This window comes from Puma concolor, chromosome B3 (assembly GCF_028749965.1).
Source record: "Puma concolor isolate L17-30 chromosome B3, mPumCon1.1.hap2, whole genome shotgun sequence".
NCBI lineage: Eukaryota > Metazoa > Chordata > Mammalia > Carnivora > Felidae > Puma > Puma concolor.
Window position 1 is genome coordinate 144,041,333 of NC_141672.1, and position 17,516 is coordinate 144,058,848.

Consider the following 17,516-nt stretch of genomic DNA (forward strand, 5'->3'; position numbering starts at 1 on the left):
AAGTCAGCTACTGGGTCCCTCCTGCAACCAAACCTCCTTGACCCGGACCTGGGCTCCTAATCCCTTCCGTGTAGTCCCAACCCAAGGGAGTCTCTGACCTCGTTCCTGACCCTATGCCCTCCATCCTCTCGGGCAGCTCCTTCCGACCAGCACTCTAGAGGGAGGAAAATTAAAAGCGGGGGAGCAGGGCAGCCGTCCAGGAACGGCTTGCCAGGCCCTGGAAGGACCCGGCTGACAGCCGCCGCGGAGGAAAGGTTTGAAGAGCCGCGCCCCGAGCGAGGCGCCCATTGGCTGCCGCAGCCTCCCCCGGCCAATCGCCGGCGATGAAGGTGACGTCCCGTTCGGGGCGGCGCTCACCTCGCCGGCCGCGGTCAGCGCTGCGGTCTGTCCAGCTCGAGTTCCGTCAAGCCGGCCCCGGGGCTTGCGCTGGGCCGCTGCGCCCTCAGTGTGAACGAGGTAACCTCCGGTGGGCGCGGGCCCGAGGCAAAGGTCGGGTCGGACGGCCCCGCCCTACGCAGCCACGCGCGGGGCCGCGGAACTCGGGTCAGAATCCAAGTCGAAGGGCTGGCGAGGAGCCACTGCGGAGACACGTGCTCCCTGTCATTCCCCTCACTCCGGGACCGCGGCAGCTCACCCACACGCGCGGAACCGATGCCCGACAGGAAGCAGCCGTACTAGGCGGGAGCCTCGGCGAGCTTAACCTTCCATTGGCTCGGGACCTGTCACTCATCTGTATGAACCAATGAGCCTCAGTCTGGGCTCCCAGAACGGAAGCAGGCTTCTCGCGGACTGCCCGCCCCGGCAGGTCAGGGAGCTCTTGCCCTCACCTGTTTCAGCTAAGGGTTTTTTCCAGGAGGGAAGAGCATGCCCCGAGGACACACCCACCCCAAATCCAGAGCAAGGCCCGAGTGGAGGCCACTGGGAAGTCTCAATACAAAGACAAAAATATTGAAGGGGCAGCATCTAGGAGTCCAAACCCATTTATTCCCAAGCGACGGAACAGATTTTTATTAGCTTCCTAGGTTTACCCCTTGACCCTCGAGCAGAATTAAAAAGCAACTCAGCAGGCTCCAGGGTGGAGAAGCCATTGGATTCCCTCCGTCCAGGGGGCTGTGCTGTGTAGCTCCGCTGTAGACTCAACCAGGCCTGGCTCACAGCCAGCCCTCCCTGCCTCGGGACAGGGCACACATTTCACTTCCTATACTTAGAGGGTCGAGGCAGTCCCGCTAGCAGGCTCGGGAGTTGCTCCCAGCTGGTGAGGCTGCTTGACGCGCCCTTTCCCAATGCCGGGAACCCACAGGCTGGGTTAGGATGCACCTTCCCCATTCCCAGCTGTCTACAGTAGTACAGGAAAAGGGCTCTGCTGCGTGAGGCTGGAGGCAGTGCTGGCAGAGCAGGGCTGTGACTGAAGGTGGTCCCTGACTTAGCAGAGGACGTCAAAGGGCAGCTACAGACAAGCCAGTGTGCAGCATCCCAGCCCCCACCAGCCCAAGCTGCGTATGTCCTCACTCCTCTGCTGCAACAGGTGACGTGTGCATGAGGCAGCCCCTCATTCTCCATCCTGGTTGGGTTTGATAAGCCCGTATTCCACCGCTTTTGCCAGGCAAGCTGCGGCAGCCCGAGTGACGGGGCTTTCCTTGCCCTTAGCCAGCACCGACAGGATCTCCAGCACTTCGCTCTCCATCAGGCTGCTGGCTATGTCTTTCGAGGCCTCCACCATGTTCAGGGCCACCACGGCACCCCGGTGCTGCAGCTCCTGGTTGGAGCTTAGAAGCAAGGCCTGCAGGATCTCCAGCCAGTGCGTGGTCTGCGGGAAACAGGGCAGTGCCACCACCGAGCCACAGGCTCAACCCTGGCAGAAGCACATCTGCGTGCCCTGGGATCCCCCCCACACCCCACCAACCGCCAGCATGCAGGGAGTTCCTGCCCACCTTCCCTCCCGCACCGAGGCACTGACCACTTGGGGGATGCGGCTGCAGAGGGAGGGCCGCATGGAGGTGAGCATGGCCAGGCCCCCAGCAGCTGCCCGCCGCAGCAGCTCGTCGTCCTCCCCGCTATACAGCACCAGCAGCTTCAGCCGGTCGTTGCCCTTGGCTTCAAACAGGTCCTGCACCTGCAGTCAGAAGAGGGGAGGGGACGGAGTCGGCTGGGGCAAAGCCTGGCGGGACACAGGTACTTCTGCATGCCTGCCCATCAGGACCACCCGGACCAGCCCTCACCTCCTTGCTCATAGCCAAATTACACATGCACTCCGTGGCTGCCCGGCGGATCATCTCGTGCTCCTCGAACATATAGCCCTCAATCATGGGCACGGCCTTCTCCTTCAGGATCTTCTGCCTGTAGGGCCAAGGGTGGAAAGGTGAGCCTCCGCATCCACCTCCCCCACCCCAGCGTCCCCACACAATCGAGCCCCAGGCCAAGGATTTCCCAGGGGGTATCCAAAGACCCTCCTGCACGAGGTATGAATGGCACTGCTTTCCAGCTTCTTAAGCAGGCCTGGGGGACAGCATGGGACCGTGGAAAATGCTCTACAGTAGGAGTTAGGAGACCAGGGGGCTGGTGATGGTGATGCTAACAGCTAACATTTAAGCACCTACCCTGACCCCGAACTTGGACTATCTTTCTTAGTCCTCACCACAGCCCTATGGTGTAGGTGCAGGTATGATTATAACTGTTTTGCACAAGAAGAGACCAAGGCTGAGTAGTGGATAACGGGGCCAATATCACAATTAGTAGTAACAGCTGACACATGTTGACTGGGCACGTTGCTGGGAGCCACGTTCTGTGTACTAAGTGCTTTTGCCTGCGTTTTCTCATTTACCTCTCCTTCCTACTACCCCTGTAGTACCTATGGGTACTAGAACCATCCCATTCCCAGAAGGAAAACGGAGGCACAGAGCAGCACTCATTTGAGGTTGAGGTTGCACACCGGTAACCAGTGAAGTCAGGATTTAATAAACCCGGGCAGTCTGACTCTAGAGCTCGCACTGTCGCTGCCCAATGCCTTGCCCACTCGTGGAACGCTGGCCTAGTCAAAACTGGCCTGTCTCCCCAGCTACATAATACACAGAGGTCACCACGAGGCTCAAATAAAGCAATGACCCAAGAGTGCTCTTCACGCTGTCAAGTGCAGTCCTGGGGTAAATGCCCTCCCTGCCCAGGCCCCCCGTCCCGAGGGACCTTACCGGAGCCTCTCACTGATCCCCGCCAGGTTGGTCAGAGCCATGAGTGCCTCGAAGTTCTGCAAGCCTGAGCAGTTGAGGTGCAACAGGGAGACGAGAGGCCGGACCACCTCGTAGATCTGTGATACATCCACCTGTCAGGGCCACTCGCCCCGCCCCCACTGCCCTGAGGGGCAGAGCCCGCCCTCAGAAGGCCACCCTCCCCACACCAGGGCTCAGCAAAGCTGCCACGTCCTGTCAGTCCCAAGGAGGAGCCACAGCCCAGGTCGGAGGCCACCAGGACCCAGTGAGAGGTGAAGGAGAGGCCAGGGCTGGGGCAGCAGGACACATACCCGCTCTCCAGGAAAAGTCATCTCTGGGTTGGAGGTGATGGTGAGCTTGGCAAGAGCCTGGGCAGCCTTTGTCTGCCCCACATCAGTGCCTTCCAGGGCCAGTGGGAGCAGAGCCTGTGGGGACAAGCCCATGAGTGTCCGAGATGTGTCCTAGCAGGTCAGGCCCAAACCACCAGGCCCTGAGCCCTGACTGGGTGCTCGCCTCTCTCCTCCCCCGGGCTTGACCACATTGCTCAGATCTCTTCATGTCTCCCAGGCATCCCCTTAAGCTGCCCAAACACTTCGGGAAACACCTATTAAGGGCCAGCCACGGCTTGTGCTGGGCCCCAGACCATGCAGGTCAGTGACACGAGGGAGAGGAGGAGAACTTGGGACCTGAATGGGCACAAACCTGCCCTCGTCGGCATCACTCACTCGGCAGGAGGATGTTCCTGCCGGTCATTCGTAATGCCTTCCGGCCTCGTCTCCAGTGTGGTGGCCGCTGACTCACGTTTTACAGACCACCAGGAAGGAGCGTGCAAGCTTACCTTGCCCCCTCCCTGAGCAACCACAGTGCCGCGGTCTTCTACATCGTCCACCAAAGCCAGGAAGACCCTGCGGGGAGAGGGTGAAGGTGGGCGGGGGCCGGGGCTCTGGCTCACACCGCACCGTCTGGACTCAGCGAAGGCAGGAAGCTACACGGTGGCCCCTCACTCCCAGAGGCCCACAGCCCCGGGGACCTGCTCCTCTGCAGTTACACGGACCGTCTCGAGGCTTCTGGCTGCGCCGAGGCGACCTCACCTGGAGAGCAGCTCTCGGCAGGAATTGGTCAGCACAGGGCTCTCGGTTTTCACCATGCACGTCATGGCCGACACCACGCCCGCCGCCAGCAGCTTCTTCACCCGAGCCCTCACGAAACCTGCTTTGTCCTGGATGGGGAGGCAGCTTATTAGCAGAAGAGCCTTGGCTGGCTGGACAGGAAAAGGGGGACCCTCCGTACAGCACAAACTGATGAACAGGAGTACAAAGGGAAAGAAACTTGCTCACACGGAAGTTTAAGCTGCTGTGGATGCCCCAGGTCAACTGGTCCCAAAGGCACAGAGGCCCCCAAAGCCTCTCAGGCTCCCTCACCTTGGGGTGCTGCTCCGGAACATGCTGCTTGGCGTACTTGGCCAGCTCCACCATCTTGGGGTCCGGCTCCTCATAGTCGTAGCTATTGGTGCAGTTCACCAGTGCCGAGGCCACCGCAAAGAGCACCGACCTCTCCTCGGACTGCCGGCAGCAGAGGGGCGGTCAGCCGGCCATCCCGGGGCAAAGGAGCATGGGACAAATGCTGCCCAGGCCACCGAATCTACCCCCAGCAGGACCGCTCGGGCACCGGGATGAACGTGGGAACCTCCCAGGCCCAAGCTGGCCCCAGACTTTGGGAGCTCACACACCCGACCCCCCGAACTCCTCCAAAGAGACCTTCCATCCTGTCTGACGCTGCGGGTGCAGCCCAGCAGGTCTACGCCACGGAGCACCCACGCGGGCTGCCAGCCCTCCCCACCCATCTGAGGCCACAAGAGCCTTTGGCCGAGGCCTGCCAAAAGAGCTCGGTAAGTTCTAATCCTAGACGCTGTTCCCAGAGGACTACAGGAAGCCACGAGCTACCCTGCTGAGCTGGAACAGAGCCTTCAGGGCGGCCTCATCTTCCACAAACTCTTCCTTCACATCGGCATCGAAGGTGAGGTAGGCCAGGCCCTCCACTGCCCAGCGCCGGGTGCCTGCATCGATCTGGTCATTGCACAGCCACCTAGGGACATGTGGGGCGGCGGATGACCATCAGAAGGGCTGGGGGAAGGGGCCGCCAAGACCGAGCGGGCAAAGCCACAGGCTTGTGCACCCCCTCCACGCACGAAGCAGTTCACGTGGCAGGATCCGGGAGGGTCTGCCTGGAGGAGAGCAGGGTCATGAGGAGGTCCCACCCTCCACCCAGACCTTTCTCTCGAAGGTGGGGAGCCATGGCAACACCAAATAACTCACTTTCGACACTGCTTGGCGAGTTTGAGAGTAGAGCCTTCGGCAAACTGCTTCATGCTGAAGTCCGTCCCTCCAGCCGAGCCGAGCTTGCACAGCCCCTGGAGGAGGCGGCGAGAACCAGCTGTCGGTATCCGGGGATGGAGGCAGAGCTGGGCTCCTCTGAGCCCGGCTCTCTCCCTGACATTCTGCCCGGCCCTCTGGAGGCCATGCACATCCACCCCAGGCTACCGCCTGCAGCACCGGCAGCAAATCAGCTACTGGGGTGGCCACGTGACACACATCTGGAGAGACTGGTGTATCGTCCCCTGCGCAGGCCTGGATCCCAGCCCCTCCAGATCTACACCTGGACTTGCTCTTTGCATTTCCATGTCAGACAAAGAGCTCTTTGCAGGTGGAGCTACGACACGTGTGGCGAGAAGACAGGTGCCTCGGCCAAGGCAACATCCTCCCGGGATGGAGAAGTCCTAGACTAAGCTCATTTTCTCTCTCTGGGTTTTCAGGCCTCCCCAAGGAGGAGGACTGGCTTTCCCAAGCTGCATGGAGGCCATCTAGTGCTCAAGCCACCAGCACCTGGGGCCGCCTGCAGGCCCCGCCTTTCCGCATGGCCCCTCTGACTAGCCTGGCCCGGCGGTCCTCTTCCTCCTCCACCATCTCCTCCTGGAGCTTCTCGTACCACCTCCAGGGGGCAGCGTGAGTCCTCTCAGGACGAGGCTCATCTCCCCGACTGGACCATGAGCCCATGAGCCGCGTGGTAGAAGGAGCCAGGGCTCATGCCTCCGGCCTCGACGAGGCCCCGCACATCCCATATTTTCACCAGCATGTGCCGGAGCCGCACCCTGAGATACGGGCCACCCAATACCCCCCGCCTGCCCACCCACCCGTGTGCCCAGCCCAGGCCGGCACGTCTCACCACCAGCGCCCGGATCCGGATGCTGTCCTTCTCGCTGCGCTTATACAGGTCCTTCAGCAGCGAGACGCCGTTGGCAGTGATGAACGAGGCCCGCTTGGCCTTGCCGGCCGCGTGGATGAGGGCCTCCACGGCTACCAGCTGCTCTTCCTCCTGCTCAGAGGCACACAGAGCGATCACGCTCTCCATGACGCCACTCAGCTCCAGGGCCCGGTTGCCGGCTTCGCATGGGCCCTGCAGGAGGCAGGACACCGTCTGGATGGCCCGCAGCTTCCCGGCCAGCCCTTGGCCCTCAAACCAGCTCCTGAGGGGCACAGGGTGACAGCTGTCACACCAAAGCTGACATAACGGGACCCTCCTTCCCCCTCTTCCCGTCCACCGGCCAGGCATCTGCACTACTTGGGCGGGAACAGCAAGAAAAGCCACCAATGGGAAGACTAGGACGTTCCCCAGGAGGCCAGCTGTCCATTTTCTCTCTCTGGGCTTTCAGGCCTCCCCCGATTATATGCCTGACATAGGTTACTCTCGCTCACACCACCGTCCATTGCCTTTCCTGTACTCATCAAGACCTGAAATTGTTCTGCTTAGTTTACGATGTGTCTTCAGCCCCACCTGTCGCCTCCTTAAGGGTAGGACGACTGTCACGCTGCACCGCCGTGTGGGAACGGATACACAGCAAGTGCTCAGGAAGCACAGGGAGTGCTCGAGGACATTGCTGCATCGTAGAACGGACCATAGAACGTCCCCGGGGAGGCCACTGTGGGAAAAGAAGTGTCCCTGTCCCCGGCTAGGCCTCCCCCAGGCTGCTCTCCCTGCTGAAAACCTTTCCCTGCCACCCTTCCCTGAGGGGTCAGGACTCCTGTCGGAGCCCCCGGCAATGAGACAAGGGGCCAATTCCCTTACTTGATGTAGTTTTCGCAGAGTCGGTGGAAATTCTCCCTCTCAGCATCACACTTCAGGTCATCGAAAAGCTTGCTGAGGAGGACGGAGGCGCTCATGCGGCTGTTCGCCGTCACCATGAGTTCCCCAGGAGGGTCCTGCACAGAGCCCCCCACCTCCAGAATCTTTTTCAGGCCTGAAAAGACACACTATTTAGGCAGCAGAATGCTAGTTCCAACCCCTAGCGGCAAAGGGAGGATGCTCCCTGGGAGAGGCACGGAGAAGAGGGACCTCTCAGGGACAAGGGCATAGGGCGTGGACAGCCACACGCAAAGCAGGCTCAGAGAGCATGGCCAGCTAACCACCACTGCCTATGGAGGCGGCTCTGGGGTCGGGGAAGGAACTCAGAAGTGAGGACCGCATGGGGGCACCTGGGTGGCTCAGTCAGTTACACATCTGACTTCAGCTCAGGGCATGATCTCTCAGGTTCGTGAGTTCGAGTCCCGCATCAGGCTCTGTGCTGACAGCTCAGAACCTGGAGGCTGCTTTGGATTCTGTGTCTCCCTTTCTCTCTGCCCCTCCCCCACTCATGCTCTGTCTCTCCTTTCCCTCTCTCAAAAAGAAACATTAAAAAATAAATACATAAAACTAAAGAAGTGAGGACTGCATGGTGGCCCTACCCATGGGGCCAAATGTTCTGGGGACTCTGAGGCTCCTGGTCTGTAAAACTGAAGGGGAAAATAACACCCATGGCTCACACCATGACTGGGACACTGAAGGATGAGTCCCCGATAAATGTATTCATGCAGGGACTTTGCCAAACCTTCCTCACTTACGTTTTAAGGGAAAAGAGAAGTACGAATTAGTTAATGAATATATGCGTGTACGTGTGTACGTATGTAATACTCTTTTAAAGTACTCTCTCTGCCCAATGCAAGGCTCAAACTCATGACCCCAAGATCAAGAGTTGGTGTGTTCCACCGACTGAGACAGCCAGGCGCCCTGAGAAGTATGAGAAGTATGAATTTATATAGTAAACTTCTAAGCATTTTTTCTCTGAGTATAGAAGTAATTTACACTCACTGAAAAAACTTCAAACACAGAAAGCTGGTCCAGCCTCCCCCTTAACCTGTGTGCAATGCCTGCTCGATGTACAAGCATGTGCACATGCTCACGGCTGAAGGGTCTGAGTTCTCTAAGGATACGATGCAGCCACAGGGTACACTTCAGTGCAGACATATGGCAGGGAACAGTCCCCACTGGGGATAACTCGGCCCAGTCACCCAAGCAAGATGTAACACATACGCTCAGTAACCTTGTCCTTCTTTAAAACTGATCACCAACCTTGGTCAATGACCCAGAGGGTGAGGCTGTTGTTGGGGTCCTTAAGAGACTTCCGGGGCACTGTTTTAATCAGGAGGGTCAGAGCGTTGTCCCGACCTTGACCAGAGACCCCCACCTCAGTCAGTAGTTCCAAGAGGTTACTGATAAGGATCTTCAGCTCCCGGGCAGGATCTGGCAATGAAAAGACATTCGTGGGCTCCACAGTGGCCCAGCCCTGTCCGGCCCCTGAACTTCCCCTGTAGGCCAGGGAGACACAGAAAAGGGAGACCTGCATCCTGGGCTCTGGCCTGGGCTCCAGCCTTCCCTGCAGGTACCCTGGCTTAGAACCTAGAGTCAAATACTGTCCCCAAGCCACATTCCTCAACAACCTGCAGCTGCAAAGAGCTGGCTTGTTTGGCTGAGCCCCTTCCCCTCCACGATCGCAACACCCAAAGGACCGCGGACCTGATTGTACTCACCCACAATGATGGCGCCTTCTTTGCCTCTGAAGCCTTTCTTGACGCCTTCCTTGAGGGCATCAAATATAACCTGCAGCAGGTGGCAGGCAGCCAGGGACACGGCCTGGTTTTCCACGCCCAGGATGGAGACTACCCGCCGAGTTCCCAGCACGCTCAGGGTTGCCACTGTCTGTGTGGGACAGAGAGGGACAGAGCCTCCAGTTGGTGAAGGGCAGCTACAGAGACCCCTAAGTGTGAGTTGTGAGTGTGGCCAGAGGGGGAGAAAACATCCGGGTGGAAGGACCAGCTCCAAGTGGAATCAAAGTGGGCCTGAGGGTGTGACCAGGGGTAATGCCAGGATTATTCTGCTGGAAAGGCTTCCTAAAGAAAGCATTCCAGAGGCATCCACCACTACCTCTCCTCTCCTCGGCTCCAGTGAGAGGAGACAAGGAACACTGTGGCCCCAAGAACAGCTGCTTTGGTTCGTGTTTCCCTAGCAAGGAGTCACATAAGTCTGGACAAGCTCCGGGACTCAGTTCCAGGGACACCTAGTTCCTTTCCAATGCCAAGTGTGAGGCTCTGTCTACACTCTGGGCATATGGACATGCATGGAAGAGACTGCAAGGTCTCTCTACCCCATTTCTAAGCTGGATATTCACACTGGCACAGGCAGGAAGGCAGAAGGAGGTAGATGCAATTCGCATGGTTTCACCATTCCTAGTCTTGGGAGACCCAGAAATACAACCTGAGCTTGGCCCAAACATCTTTCACAGAATGTCCCACAGCTCCATCCCTGATCTAGGAATCACGGGTGCCTCTGGAAGGAACCAAGGCTCGAGTCCCTGTCCCCTGGGTCCAGCCTGCTCAGGCAAGAGCGAGGGCGCAGACTTCATCGGGGTAGGACTGTTCTTGTGAAATTGTCTGTACTGGATGTGCCCCGTCTATGCTGAGAATCCGTTCAGGGTCAAGCCCCGCATATGTGGTCACTGTCTCGATGGTCCAGATGCTGTGGGTAACATCACCGACCACATCATTCGCTGGAGGATGCCCCGCAGGGGAAATGCCAGTTTGATGGTTAGGGAAGGACAGGGACCCTTCTCCTGGTACCAAGCTTCTCTCACTGTGTGGACGGTGCGTGAGTCTGGGGCCAGGCATCTCTGAGCCCGCCGCACACTTTAAGCCCACCAAAAGCAAGGGCTTGGGGTACCGGTGGGCTGCTTTTGGTCTTTAACAGGCCCCAGCTCATCCCAAATCACATTGGGCTTTTTCGAGCTATTTTAATTTTTCCTCTCTTGTTACAGGTCTCCTTGAACTCTGCCTTCAGTTCTTCTGGGAATACGATGAGGGGTGGGTGGCTGGGTGGGTGGAGGGAGGGACAGACAGATTGACTGAGATAGCAACCCCGCCCCTCCGCCCCACCTACCCGAGACTGGTGCTCGGAGCAAATGCCGACCAGCGTGCGCAGAGCCGCCAGCATGAGGTCGGCCTCACCCGTGTCCAGCAGGCGTTGTAAGAGCTGAACCCCATTGCTCCGGAAGATCTTCTCAGCCCCGGCATCCTCCCGGGCCAGCACCACCAGGTTCTGGGAAGCCTGTGTCAAAGGAAGTGCGCCACAATGTGGACACTACATGCAGCACAGGCCAGGGCAAGCAGAGACCCTGAGCTCTGGACCTCACTGCTTCCACTCAGCACCTGAGTGACCTTGGCCATAAACTGAACCTCTCTGAACTGCAGTTTCCTCCTCTGTAAGTAGAAGGAAGAGCTTGCTCTCGGGATTGATGGTTAGAATAAACGGAATCCTGAGTCCCTGGCAGAGCCCGCCTCAGTCACCTCCACGGCCCTAGCCCCTGGCAACAAGGCGCTCAGTGAACACAGGTTCCCTCTCCGTGGCTCACACTCAGGCCCCAGGCCCTGTAAGCTGTCGCTCAGGCTCTGGGAGCTCGGCTGCTCGGGAGCACAGCAGCAGCTTCTGGGCCAACATCAGCACACACGGAGGGGCAGCTCCAGTGGGAGTTCAGCCCCCACTCACTCAGTCCAGACATGGATATACCTTCTGCTTTTTCTCGGTGCCTTTCTCTTGGGGGTCCAAGAGTATCTGAAACATCTGTTCCACTTTGGCGTCCGTCGAGGACATGTACCGCACCTACGACAAACCAACAAGGCATGGAAGAAATCACTGTTTTAGCCAGAGACATCACATTCCCTATTTGTTCTCTTCGGCTCCTCCCACGGCCTGGCTCCGGTCTCCGGGAGGCACAGCTAGGACATTTGGGTTTAGGGCGGGCACCAAGCTACCTTGGGCAGGAAGAGACTCGCCTGGCAGCTTCACCCAAACTTCCCGAGGCTGTTTTCCTCTCTGAGCGGCTTCCGCTTGGGCAGGACAGGTGGCGCCAATGCTGAAGGCAGTGCCATTCAGAAGGGCGGGCATCCTGTTGGCCATGAGGCAACCCATTCCCACTGCTACCCTCTGTGCTGTGGCAGCACGGGTGCTCTGCCCACGACACAGAACTCGGCATTGACGCCTGCTGCAAGGGAGCCAGGAGATCAGGAGGTAGTTGCTAATGCTCCCTGTGGCTCCAGAACTCTCCTCTGACATCTTCTTTCTTTTTTTTTTTTTCATGTTTATTTATTTTTGAGAGAAAGAGGGTGCAGGTGAGGGGCAGAGAGAGAGGGAGACAGAGGATCTGAAGCGGGCTCTGCACTGACAGCAGAGAGCCCGATGCGGGGCTCACACTCACCAACCGTGAGATCATGACCTGGGCTGAAGCCCGACGTTTAATCGACTGAGCCACCCAGGTGCCCCTCAATCAGATTATTTAAAAAACTTGTCAGAAATCGGGGCACCTGAATGGCTCAGGCAGTTAAGCATCGGGCTTCAGCCCAGGTCATGATCTCAAGGTTCGTGAGTTCGAGTCCCGCATGGGGCTCTCTGCTGTCAGCGCAGAGCCCACTTCAGATCCTCTGTCTCCCTCTCTCTTTCTGCTCCTTCCCTGCTCACTGTCTCAAAAATAATAAATGAAATAATAAAATAATCTGATGAAGACCATCCTAGGCCCTCCCCCCACCCAGGGTTACGGACAGGGGCACATACCTAGCCCGTGCACCACTCCCGGCTTCCCCCTTTGCATTCAGGGCAGACGGACAAATCTGTCATGGCACATTCTGCTAGCCCCGGGCCATCTGCTTCCTAATCCTTCTCAACACAGGGCCCTAGGCAGCTCCTGCTGACCACACAGAGCTGGCATGGAGACATAACGATGTGCCTTCCCAGGTCTCAAGCTTTCAGTAAGGTGACTGCCATGGTATTTCCTGCTTTCACTGTGCCAGCACTGTAACATCACGTTATCTGATTAATTCAAGCTTGGACATTGTTCAAGATGGTCTTCAGATATTTTTTCTCCTAAGGTAACTTTTAAACATATGTACTATACAAACAATGTCTGTTCCTAGATCATAAAGGTAATGGATGAAGCAAAATCTCCTTTGAAAAACCCCATCAGGAGGGAGGGGGGAACTGACTGGCTCAGTCGCTTAAGGGTCCGACTCGATTTCGACACAGATCATGATCTCACAGCTGTGAGATCGAGCCCCACCTTGGGCTCCACACTCAGCGTGGACAGAGCCTGCTTAAGATTCTCACTCCGACTCCCTCTGCCCCTCCCCCACTCGCATGAGCGCACTCTCTCAAACAAAACATCAATCTACTCCTTTACCAAGGAGTCATGCTGTTATCATTCTGACGTCTATTTTTAAAAAGATTTTTCTTCATATTTACACACCCAAACGGACCCACGGAAAAAACATGGTATCATTTTGAGGGTGTATGTGGGGTAGTGTTTTAACATAAACGATATCATACAGTGTGTGTTACAGCCCACTTTGCTTTCTCATTTAACAAGTAGCCTCTTTCCACCTCTATACACGTGGATCTACCTATTCTTGGTGACGACGGCATAGGAGTCTATAGTAAGGGCAGCACCCAGTTTATTTAGCCATTCCCCTATTGCCGGTGGTAAGACAAAGCTCCAATTTGATTTTTCATTACTACAAACAAGTCTGAAATAAACATACACACGCCTGCTTGTGTACATGCGCAAGGCTTCTCTAGGGAAGGCAACAAGAAGTAAACATACTAAATTACAGATATGCTCATTTAAAATTTTAAGACATATGCTAAGGAGATGTACCAATTTATACCAACTCCAGCAGTGGGTGAGCAAGCCCACCACTTAAGTGTCTGCCTCCCTAATTCTAGCAGAGTGTAAAAGCTTAAAAAGTTTGCCAAACGAGCGCCCGGGTGGTTCAGTTGGTTAAGCGTCTGACTCCAGCTCAGGTCATGATCTCACGGTTCATGACTTCGAGCCGTGCCTCGGGCTCTGTGCTGACAGCTCAGAGCCTAGAGCCTGCTTCAGATTCTGGGTCTCGCTCTCTCTCTGCCCTTCCTCCGCTCGCTTGCGCTCTCTCTCTCTCAAAAATATATAAACATTAGGAAGAAAAAGCTTGCCAAAGAGACAACCAAAAAACGGCACGTTGCTGTTATTTGTTTGCTTTTCCCTAAATACTAGCAAGACTGAGCCTCATTCCATAAGCTCATCTGCCATCAGTATCTCCTCTCTGTGTTTACACCCTTTGCCCAGATCCATTGGCCAATGTCCCTCTACCACCTCTCTCTCCTCCACCCCATGTCATTTACATACCTTCTCCTGAATCTGGCCCCCGATGTTTCTCAGGGCCTCCTGGAAAACTTTGTTCTTGGGCTCCAGGCTCACACATCTCTGCAGGTCAAGGACAGCCTGGTCAAGACGGCCCAACTTCTCTAGGGCTTGGCTGCGCCGGTAAAGTGCTTTGACATCCCCTCCGTCCTTTTCAATGGCTGAGTACAAACGGGAGCTCCGTCAGCACCCATGAGGCCACCAATCTCCAGGCAAGAGCGGTAGGGGAAAGATCTCGAGGGCCAGAGGAAGGTGGGGGGACAGATGTGGGACTCAGTAATCCAGCCTCAGAAAAGGTGAGGGTAGCTGCAGAAAAGGAAATGCCCAAGGAAGTGGGAAAGAAAGAAAGCAGAGGTGTTTCAGGGGCCAAAGGAAAAGGAGAATGTGAACATGCAGTGGTCCCAGAATCCCTGCCCCCCAGGAGAAGCCCCACAGCTCCACACCACCGCCCACAGTCCCCTACCTTTGGATGCTTCGGTTTCGGCTTTGTCGTAATCTTCCTGCAAGAAGAGGTTCAGGGGCTTGAGAGGCTGGTCATCTCCCTTTCCCAGCACTAGCGGGGCAGCAGGGTAGTTCCCTAGAGCCACTCGATTCACCACCACCCGGAGGCCCAAGAGACATCAGACCAGTGTAGGTGGCCTGGGAAGGTGAATGCCCAACCGGGGCCCAAGCAGCAGCGAGACGGGGAAACCGGGCCGTGGCAGGGCAGAGGAAGGGCAGTGGGCTCCCTCACCAGCTTCAGGTGGCAGGCGGCCCGGTTTCGGTGCAGGATCGCCTGGTCCTGAGGCGTCGCACCCAGACCCAGGGCCTGAGTGTAGGCCGTCAGGGCGCCCTCGTAGTCCCCGCATTTGAACAACTCGTTGCCCTCCTTCCGCAGCTGCTCCACTGAGCTGGCCTGTGGAGGGAATGGGTGGAAACACTGGGGGTGGGCTCCAGCCAGGGCCGGGGAGCTAGCTGGGAGAGAGGAGACTGGGGGTCAGGGGCAAATCCCATGGAGGGCCAAGACTTGGGGAGAAGGAGGGTCGGGAACGGTCAGAACAGGTGGGAAGTAGCCATGGCGCGGGCGGGACGGGTACGCACCCCGGGGGCAGCCGGCCGGGGCTCGGGGGAGCCTGGACCACTCACAGTCATCGCGGAGCCAGAGTCCAAGGCGCGCGCAAGCGCAGTCTCTGGGGCGGGGTGGGATCAGGCTCCGGAATCTGAAGTCGGCCGCCCCGCCCCGGTCCTGCGTCAGAGCGGGTGCAGGGAAGGGGCGGGGCCAACGCGAGAGCGCGCCGGGCGAGGGGGCGGGGCTCGGGTCCGCGGCGCAGAGTAGCCGTGGGCGCGCCTAGTGTGTTCCAGCCGAGATCCGCAGGGGGCGCGCGGCAGAGGACCCAGAGGGAGGCCCGAGGCTGCCTGGGCGCCGACCCCCTGCCCGACTGCGGCAGAAGTGCACGAGGTCGGCGGTCATCAGGGCCACGAGCAGCAGGGTATAGAGGCCCAGCGCTAGGAGCGGACCCCGGCCCCTGTGGGAGAGGCGAGAGTATCAAGGTGCTGGCCCCAGCCGCGCGCTCACTGCTGCAGCCTTTGGGTTACTGAGCCCCTTAGAGTCCGGAGAAAGCTCGGGACACCCCTCTCCCCAGATAAATATAGAATTCCTAACTAGAAATTCAGAGGGCTCGCAGGTGCCGTGAAACCATTCATGGACGGATTCAGGATTGAAAACCCCACCCATAACGGGTGTAATCCTCGGACTACAAAATCCTCTTAGTCTAGACACCTGTCCCACCCCGCCCCAGCCCCTCTATGCATGCAGTGGCTCCCTGTTACCCGCTTACACAGCCTCCTGAACTTCCTCCACAAAACTGTTTGTAATCATGCATTCACGCGATTTTCTGTTCGAAGGCGGCCCCTCCACTAGTCTGTACTAAGCCTTCCGCCCCAGAATTTAAAAACAGAGCCCCGGATGCTGGAACACCCTGTCTGGATCCCAGTGGCTCTGGGGCTGGTGTTCTCACCTGAGGAGGGGTGGGGGCGGAAGGGCGGACAGGTTGACCTGGTACAAGGCCTCAAATTCAGCCCGGGTGCAGCAGGAGCCCCCTGCAGCCTGCAGGTGACAGCAGTAAGCTTCCTCCGGGGTATCCGACAGCCGAGGACAGAAAAAACCGGGGTAGTGGCGGCCATCAGCATCCCAGCTAGTCTGGCACAAGTGGGGGCGGTGGGCCAGTGCTGAAGGGAGGAGCAAGGGGGCTGGAGACGGGCAAGAATGGTCTGCCCACACCCCACTTCGACCCCCCTGGAGAGTGAAAAGGACCGTTCTCAAAAGCGCAGATTCCTTTCTCCCCGCAAGCTCCCCAGAGCAGCCCGTCCCCTGCTGAAATGATAGGGGATCTGAAGAGGGGCACGCGCAGAGGGGAGAGGAGAGCGCTGTACCTGAAAGAGAGATGGGCTGAGCAAGCGTCACCCAGCTGAAAAGCAACAGTAGCCCCGCGCTGAGGGCTGTGAGCAAAAGGCCCAGCCTCCTCTGAAAGCCCATGCGCGGTCACCTCCACCTCGGTCCTGGCGGTGGGAACCCCGACATCTCTCTTTCTAAGCCATGGCTGCAGACAGTAAGGAAATAAAAATCAAAACCACAAGGCCCCTGGGCACCATTAATACAAACCTGAAGCTTCTCTGTCACCAACCTCTAGAGAGAGATGAAAGGGACTGAGTTTCTATCTTCTGATGGAAAACATGGGGACTGTGTCTCCAAGCTGCCTAAGGTTTTCTGGGCTGAAGGGGGAAAGCCTCAGAAGACCAGAAGGCAGAAGCAAACATGAGAGAGAAGCTGAGCCATGAGCCTGACGAACAGACAAGCGTTTCTGTCTACGCACTCTCACCTCCCAGGCTGTTGTGGAAGCCTTGGGAATTCTGATCGTTCCATTTCAGGCCCCAGGGACCTCAGTGACAGCTCTGGAGCTTTCCTCCCTAACTTCTGCATCATGACAACCACCAAGACTAGCTGAAAAACAAGGGCAAGTCCTTCCATTAACTTTTCCCTTGAGCCCTCATCTGCCCCAGCTACCAGCCAAAGGCACAAAAGCTACCAGTCTGATTGGAGAACTGTACCTCACAACTAGCCAGTCCCAGTGCACAGGAGAAGCTCTTCCAGGGTCTCCGGGTCTCTCTTGCCCCTTAAACCTCATAGATACCATCTGCTGTGACAGGGGATTTCTCTAGGAGGCTGATGGCCACCAGCCAGCAGTGTTAAGTGTTATCCTAGGGCCTACTGAGGCCTGACAATGCCACGCTCCCAGAACAGCAAGACAACAGTTATCACCCGAGGGGCCCACAGCAGGTGCCTGGGGACTGAAGCAGGAACACTTATGGCACAAGAAAGAAATGCAAACATTTTGTCCAGGCACCTGAGAACAAAGAAGACAGTTCCTGCAGAAACATCACTGCCGCCTGTGAGTCTACTGCGCAGGCTTCTAGTGTAGGCTCCAATTTCCAGAAGATCGGGCCCAAAGGTGAGGCTCCCATGCCCATAGCAACCAGTCCCGTCCCTGCAGGGAAAACCACTTTGGGACCACTTTGAGAATTTTCAGAGCATTGACAGATTGAAGGTTGTCTTTTCATGGGAGGAGAGGATCCTCCTGGGAGAGGCTGTCTTTGACCCCAGAGGCTAGGTGAACGCCCTTCCTCCAAGGTACCATAGCCCCCTATGTCTTCCAGCCCTGGATGTGGCACACTGTGAGGACACT

General features: G+C 57.5%; 3 protein-coding genes and 1 long non-coding RNA gene across 11 annotated transcripts in view; 1 reads left to right on the forward strand and 3 right to left on the reverse strand.

The window, feature by feature from the left end:
• Positions 1–864, reverse strand: part of RCCD1 (RCC1 domain containing 1) — a 33,962-nt gene extending 33,098 nt beyond the window's left edge. For 4 of the 7 annotated variants that reach the window (XR_015252936.1, XM_086711600.1, XM_086711598.1 and 1 more), the window contains exon 1: positions 358–864. The gene's annotated coding sequence lies outside the window, so the exon portion shown is untranslated. The remainder of the gene's footprint in view (positions 1–357) is intronic. The other 3 variants (XM_086711603.1, XM_086711602.1, XM_086711601.1) reach the window with 1 other exon arrangement.
• A 100-nt stretch (positions 865–964) lies between these two features.
• On the reverse strand, positions 965–15,036 carry UNC45A (unc-45 myosin chaperone A). 2 transcript variants are annotated; one of them, XM_086711572.1, is made up of 20 exons: positions 14,920–15,036; positions 14,528–14,689; positions 14,258–14,294; positions 13,780–13,955; positions 11,133–11,225; positions 10,506–10,673; positions 9,104–9,272; positions 8,646–8,816; positions 7,326–7,497; positions 6,426–6,726; positions 5,519–5,613; positions 5,147–5,288; positions 4,625–4,765; positions 4,295–4,422; positions 4,042–4,108; positions 3,515–3,628; positions 3,186–3,301; positions 2,220–2,337; positions 1,958–2,113; positions 965–1,807 (listed from the first exon to the last, which is right to left on the reverse strand). In XM_086711572.1, the coding sequence occupies exons 1-20, from the start codon at positions 14,923–14,925 to the stop codon at positions 1,550–1,552; spliced, it is 2,790 nt and encodes a 929-aa protein (XP_086567698.1). In that variant the 5' UTR covers positions 14,926–15,036; the 3' UTR covers positions 965–1,549. The 2 variants fall into 2 exon arrangements, with proteins under 2 accessions (XP_086567698.1, XP_086567696.1); XM_086711570.1 differs by having other exon boundaries at positions 14,875–14,997.
• LOC147580466 (uncharacterized) lies at positions 2,264–8,177 on the forward strand. Its single transcript, XR_015252945.1, has 2 exons — positions 2,264–2,359; positions 3,771–8,177. It is a non-coding gene; the product is annotated as an uncharacterized LOC147580466 (long non-coding RNA).
• Positions 15,037–15,115: 79 nt separating the features above from the next.
• LOC147580467 (protein shisa-like-1) lies at positions 15,116–16,762 on the reverse strand. The gene is made up of 4 exons (XM_086711616.1): positions 16,653–16,762; positions 16,207–16,373; positions 15,792–16,002; positions 15,116–15,299 (listed from the first exon to the last, which is right to left on the reverse strand). The coding sequence occupies exons 2-4, from the start codon at positions 16,307–16,309 to the stop codon at positions 15,122–15,124; spliced, it is 492 nt and encodes a 163-aa protein (XP_086567742.1). The 5' UTR covers positions 16,310–16,373; positions 16,653–16,762; the 3' UTR covers positions 15,116–15,121.
• Between the last annotated feature and the right edge of the window lie 754 nt (positions 16,763–17,516).